At 44.1% G+C, this 6,917-nt stretch overlaps 1 protein-coding gene across 2 annotated transcripts in view; it reads left to right on the forward strand.

Annotated features, from left to right (window-relative positions):
* Positions 1-6,917, forward strand: part of LOC100946512 (cytochrome c oxidase assembly protein COX14) — a 27,786-nt gene that overhangs the window by 2,378 nt on the left and 18,491 nt on the right. The window contains exon 2 of one of the 2 annotated variants that reach the window (XM_012805605.1): positions 3,631-3,824. In XM_012805605.1, coding sequence (XP_012661059.1) covers positions 3,639-3,812 — 174 coding nt within the window. In that variant the 5' untranslated portion in view covers positions 3,631-3,638 and the 3' untranslated portion in view covers positions 3,813-3,824. Of the gene's footprint in view, positions 1-3,630; positions 4,061-6,917 lie in introns of those variants that run through there. The other variant, XM_003790368.3, reaches the window with a different exon arrangement.

Consider the following 6,917-nt stretch of genomic DNA (forward strand, 5'->3'; position numbering starts at 1 on the left):
GGTTGAGCTGTAGGCACCGAGCCCATCATGTGAATGTTATGTTAAGCATCCTAATTTTAAACATATCCAAACCCAGCTCCTGATCTTACTTACTGATACTGCCATCCCCCTCAATAGATACAGTTATACTGCTTTCTTTTCTTGCTTTTTTTTTTTTTTCTTGAGATAGTCTCACTTTGTCACCTTCAGTAGAATACCATGGCATCACAGCTCATAGCAACCTCAAACTCTTGGGCTTGATTCTTTTGTCTTGCCTCAGCCTCCCAAGTAGCTGGGACTACAGGTACCTGCCACAAGGCTTGGCTTTTTTTATTTTTTTTGCACTTTTTTTTTGGCCAGGGCTGGGTTTGAATCCACCTCCTCCAGCATATGGGTCCAGTGCCCTACTCCTTTAAGCCACAGGTGCCACCCTGCTTGGCTTTTTTTTTTAGAGAGGAGGTCTCACTCTGGGTCAGGCTGGTCTCAAACTCCTGAGCTCAGGCAGTCCACTTGCCTCTGCCTCCCAGAGTACTAGGATTACAGGCATGAGCCACTGTAACCAGCCTGCATGTCATTCATGCCTTTGGGGCCATGCTAATCTCTGTAAAGGCCCAGTTTATTTATTTATTTATTTATTTATTCAGAGTCTTACTTTATCGCCCTTGGTAGAGTGCTGTGGCATCATAGCTCACAGCAACTTCATACTCTTAGGCTTAAGTGATTCTTTTGTCTCAGCCTCCCAAGTAGCTGAGACTACAGGTGCCCGCCATAATGCCTGGTTATTTTTAGAGACGAGGCCTCGGCTCTGGCTCAGGCTGGTCTCGAACCTGTGACCTCAGGCAATCCACTTGGCCTCCCAGAGTGTTAGGATTATAGGCATGAGCCACCTCGCCTGGTCCAGGACCCAGTTTTAGTATATATGCTGCACTTCAATTCTTATTTCTCTTATCAGTATCCCAATCTACAAAAGTTCCTAAACTAGAAGTATTTTCAGTTTTGCCCTAAACTGAAAGAAGTATTTTCAGTTCTGCTCTTATTCAGTTCATAAATCTAGTTCTTCATCTAAAATAATCTATCCTCTTCATTCCTATTGCCCTGCTTTAGCTCAGAGTGTATGAGGAGTTTTTGCTAATTCAAAATTAGAAACATCAGCATGGATTAGACAAGAGAAGGAAGTAAGGTTCTAGACCCAAGATTATGTCTGTTAGTCTTGTGTCATTCTTCTGGCCAAGCAATAGTTTTGGTTGGCTGGTGAATGCTTCCAGCCCTTTTCCTCCAGCCCCTCAAAGAAGTGGTCCTTTTGGCCGGGTGTGGTGGCTTAGGCCTTTAATCCTAGCACTCTTAGGAGGCCAAGGCCAGTGGATTGCTTGAGTTCAGGAGTTCAAGACCAGCCTGAGGAAAGCAAGACCCTTTCTCAAAAAATAGAAAAGCTAACGGGAAGTTGTGGTGGGCACCTATAGTCCCACGTACTTGGGAGGCTGAGACAGGAGGGTTGCTTGAGCCCAAGAGTTTGAGGTTGCCGTGAACTGTGACACGGCAGTCTACCCAGGGTGACCATGTGAGACTCTGTCTCAACAAAAAAGAAGAAAAAGTAGCCAGGCGTTGTAGTGGGCATCTGTAGTCCAAGCTAGTTGGGAGTCTGAGGCAGGAGGATCACTTGGAGTTTGAGGTTGCCGTGAGCAACAATGACATGATGGCACTCTACCCAGGGCAACAGAGTGAGATGTAGTCTTAAAAAAAGGAGGGGTGGGGTGGTGGTGCCTGTGGCTCAGTGAATAGGGAGCTGGCACCATATACTGAGGGTGGAGAGTTCAAACCCGGCCCCTGCCAAACTGCAACATAAAAAGATAGCTGGGCCTTGTGGTGGGCGCCTGTAGTCCTAGCTACTGGGCAGGCTGAGGCAAGAGAATCACCTAAGCCCAAAAGCTGGAGGTTGCTATGAGCTGTGATGTTACAGTACTCTACCAAGGGTGACAAAGTGAGACTCTTGTCTCTAAAAAAAACCCAAAAAATAAAAACTCATCCTATAATTGGTTAACATTTGAATCTGACCAGGGTGGTGGAAGGAGAAAGAATAAGCAAACAGGAGATTAAAGGCTCTTGGTCTCTTTGGCAAGTATATGTTTACTACGTTAGTGGCCTGCTCTGTGTGTGTGTTTTCTTCACCTTCTCATGCACAGCTTAGAGTCGTTTCAAACCTCAGATAACCCTAACTTGGCCTTTGCTCATGTTGAACCTGTGTTGTTTGGTTTTCTTCCTCTCCTTGATAGAGTGCTGTGGCATCACAGCTCACAGCAACCTCAAACTCTTGGGCTTAAGTGATTCTCTTGCCTCAGCCTCCCAAGTAGCCTGGGACTATAGGTGCCCACCACAATGCCCAGCCAGTTTTTTTTTTGTTATTGCAGTTGTCATTGTTTTAGGTAGCCCCCAAACCTATCAGCCTTGGTGTACATGGTCGGCGCCCTACCCACTGATCTACGGGTGCCACCTCCTCCCACCTTTTTAATGTCTGTTTCCATAGTAGGATTATATTTCAGAGAAGCTGTGCCTCAGCTCAGTTTATGTCTTCCTTCAAAGGTCTGCCTCAAAGGGAGTGTCTAAATCTTAGAGTCCCTCTGAGAATCAATTGTGTATCTCTGACCTCCTAAACTAGCTGCTTCTGAGCTTGTCTTTTCCAAATTCTTCTTTTTCATTTTTAAGAAACCTATTTTTACTGATTTCAGTCTTTAATATCAGTGCCCTCAACAGAAAGGAGTCCCAAATTGAAGAACATTTTATTCCAGACAAAAGATTCCTTACTAAATTTTCTCTTGTTCCCTAGTTCAGAATATCCAGGAAACAGTTAATTTATCTCATGCAAATTTGAGTAAATAGTTTGTGGGAGACCCAAGAAGTCTCTTTTTAACCAGTTGGGATAAATTCTTAATGTTGAGTTTGGAAGTTATACTTTAATTTTATATTGGGAGGCTGAGGCAGGTAGATTGCTTGAGTTTACGAGTTAAAGACCAGCCTGAGCAAGTGTGAGACCCTGTCTCCACTAAAAATAGAAAAATTAGGGCCAGGCTTGGTGGCTCACACCTGTAATCCTCCCAGCACTGGGAGGCCGAGGCGGGTGGATAGCTTGAGTTCACGAATTTGAGACTAGCCTGAGCAAAAGCAAGGCCTTGTCGCTACTAAAAAAAATAGAAAAAACTGAGGCAAGAGAATTGCTTGAGCCCAAGAGTTAGAGGTTGCTGTGAGCTATGATGCCATGGCACTCCACCCAGGGCAATAGCTTGGGACTGTCTCCAAAAAAAAGGAAAAGAAAAATTAGCTGGGGTGTTGGGGTAGGCATCTGTAGTCCCAGCTACTCAAGAACCTGAGGCAAGAGGATTACTTCAGCACAAGAGTTTGAGGCTGCTGTGTGCTGTGATACCATGACACCCTCATTTCTGTATCTTGTGTGCAGACTTTATTTTCCTTTTTGAATTGTAGAATTCCTAAATGATACTTTCAGTGTCTTTATGAAACTGCCTACATGTAGGGACTACATTTGGTATAGAGGGCAGACAGACTTACCAGGATGGAAAAGTTATAGAATGGCCTTAAACAGAGAGATAGCAACGCAGATGAGACCTTATCCTTGGGTGTAAATTCAATCTGTCTTTATAGAGGACGACATGCCGACTGCCAAGCAGCTAGCTGATATTGGCTACAAGACCTTCTCCACCTCCATGATGCTCCTCACTGTGTACGGGGGCTACCTCTGCAGTGTCCGAGTCTACCACTATTTCCAGCGGCGCAGCTTGCGGCGCCAGGCTGCAGAAGAACAGAAGACCTCGGGAGTCCTATAGAACTGGGGGGCTCTATCTCCTGAGCAGAGAGGTCTGGGGCATGCTGTGGAAAGACCTCACCTGCCATTATTTCCAGGTCGAGAGGACTAGGTCATTGATGATTTTCAAGCCCTGTTGGAAGAAAGTGCCCACAGTTTCTTTGGGACTGCTAGTCAGTGCCAGTTTGACAGTTTGTGGAGGCTGTTGAACCGTAATAGGAATGTGAGGGTGAGGTACACCTACCGATATTAAATATTTTGCCATGTCTGTGTCTTGGTGTTTCTGTTTACTCAAATAATGTATGGACTGCAGAAGGGAGCCTTGCCTATCAGTTTTCTAGTCATGGACTGGATTACCATATTGTGAGTCCTTACCACTCATTGAGTGGGAGATACATAGTTTAGGAGTAGTAGTATCAGTCCTTATGATTGCAAAGAAAACCCTGTCTCAGGGTTTATGTGAATCCCCAACAAACTGCAGTGACCGTTTCTGGAGTAGTGACTGTGTGTAGGTAATGGGGTGCTCTGACCAACTTATCTGTTCATCCATCTCTGCATCGAGGAAAGCAGAGGGCCTTGTTTGATAGCCCTAATCAAATCGCACAAAGTAGAGGTATCATTCCCCAAAAGAAAAAGACTGTTGGACAGCATATGCTAAAGCATTTCTTTCCTTGTTTTGTTTTGTTTTTTGAGTATCACATTGTCACCCTCTGTAGAGAGCTGTAGTATCACAGCTCACAACCTCCAACTCTTGGGCTCAAGTGATTCTTTTGCCTCAGCTTCCCAAGTAGCTGGGACTACAGGCACCTGCCACAATGCCGGCTATTTTTAGACAGGGTCCCACTCGTGCTCAGGCTATTCTTGAACCTGTGAGCTCAGGGGAATCCATCTGCCTCTGCCTTCCAAGTGCTGGGATTACAGGCATGAGCCACCATGCCCAGCATACAGATGTGCAGCATTAGATAAGGGTAGGTTTCTGTCTCACTGCTACTGCACAGGAAATCTACCTGTATGTCTTTCTGCAGAGAGGATTTGAAAGAAAAACATTCCATTTTGAGCTTTGATGTTCAGTTAGTGTACATCATTCTTAGAGATTACCTGAAATTACCCTTTGGACACCTGTACTCTCTGATGCTGTAATGAGTATATTGGGCTGACTTTTGTCCCTTGTTCATAAACCTCTTCAAAAATTATAAAAGTCAACTTTTCTATTTATTTATTTTTTAGAGACAGAGTCTTATTTTATCGCCCTCAGTAGAGTGCTGTGGTGTTATAGCACAGGCGCTACCCCGTTTTCACTTTAAAAAAAAAAAAAATTTCAGGGTGGTGCCTGTGGCTCAAAAGGGTAGGGCACCGGCCACCCCCCCCCCCAATTTTTTTTTAAATAACAAGCAGGGCAGTAGCTCAAGCCAGTAATATAGCACTCTGAGAGGCCGAGGCAGGCAGGTTACTTGAGCTTAGGAGTTCAAGACCAGCCTGAGCCAGAGCGAGACCCCGTCTCTAAAAATAGCCAGTCGGGTGTGGTGGGTGTCTTCTCAGCTACTTGGGAGGCTGAGGCAAGAAGATCCCTTGAGTCCAAGAGTTTGAAGTTGCTGTCAGCTATGACACCACAGCACTCAACTCAGGGTGACTAAGATTCTGTCTCAAAGTGAAATTAAGAATAATTTCAAACTGGAAGAGCACCCCAAGTTAAATATGCCATATACTCATGTATTCACATTATCTCTCCCCAAAGATAAACAGTGCCCATCCTTAAGTTGCAGTGTGTTTCTGTACTTTTACTACAGAAGTATCCTTGTTATTTGTGGATTAAAAAGTAATGTTAATTGTATCAGATGGGGCATATTCTTTTGCAGCTTACCTTTTTCAGTCAAGATGTTTCTGGGCTGGGCATGGTGGCTCACGCCTATAATCTTAGCACTCTGGGAGGCTGAGGCGGGTGGATTGCTTGAGCTCAGTAGTTCGAGACCAGCCTGAGCAAAAGTAAAACCCCATCTCTCTGAAAAATAGAAACACAAAAACAAAAAAACTGGCGCAAAGGGATCACTTGAGCCTGAATTAGAGGTTGCTGTGAACTATGACAACATGACATTCTACTCAGGGTGAAAGTTGAGACTCTGTCTCAAAACAAACAAACAAACAAACAAACAAAATATATATATATATATACATGTTTCTGATATTTGTCCATTGTGATGGTTTTTATATAACCATCTCTTGGGCTTAAGCAATGAACTTGACTGGTTCATAGGATACCTGGACACTTGGATAACATTATTCTGGATATGTCTATGAAGATGTTTCTGGATGAGATTAATATTTGAATTGGTATACTGAGTAAAGCAGATGTGAATAGGCCTCATCCAATCCACTGAAAAATTCTTTGAGCTGGAATATTGTCTTCTGCCTTCTGACTTGGACTCACACTGGAATTGACACCATCAGCTCTCCTGGATCTCTAGCTTTCCAATTACAGATCTGAGACTTCTCAGCCTCTAGAACTGCAGAGGCCAATTGTACATCTCTTTTTATCTCTTCTATCTTATCAGTTCTCTGGAGAACTGGACTAATAACATTCATATTGACAAGAAAATGTAGTTTTTTGGGGTTTTTTTTTGCAATTTTTGGCTGGAGCTGGGTTTGAACCCACCACCTCCAGCATATGGGGTTGGCGCCCTACTCCTTTGAGCCACGGGTGCTGCCCTGTTTTTTTTTTTTTTTTTTTTTGGAGATATGGTCTCACTCTGTTACCTGGGTTAGAATGCAGTGGCATCATCATAGCTTACGCAACCTTAAACTCCTGGGCCCAAGCAATCCTCTTGCCTTAGCCTTCTGAGTGGCTAGAACTACAGGTGAGTGCCATCATACCTGTGAGCTAATTTTTTATTTTTCTGTGGAGATGAGGTCTCACTATATTGCTCAGGCTGGTCTTGAACTCTTGACCTCCCAAAGTCCTGGGATTATAGGTGTGAGTCACTATGCCTAGCCTTTATTCATTTTAATTGCTGTATAATAGCCCACTGAATGAATACATCAGTTTATTCCATTCCCTTAGTGAAGGATTGGGTTGTTCCCCACTTTTTCTGTTACAAATAAATAGCAATTGGCTTGGCGCCTGTGGCTCAAG

Source organism: Otolemur garnettii, unplaced genomic scaffold, assembly GCF_000181295.1.
Source record: "Otolemur garnettii isolate 467f Iridium unplaced genomic scaffold, OtoGar3 scaffold00043, whole genome shotgun sequence".
Taxonomy (NCBI): Eukaryota; Metazoa; Chordata; class Mammalia; order Primates; family Galagidae; genus Otolemur; species Otolemur garnettii.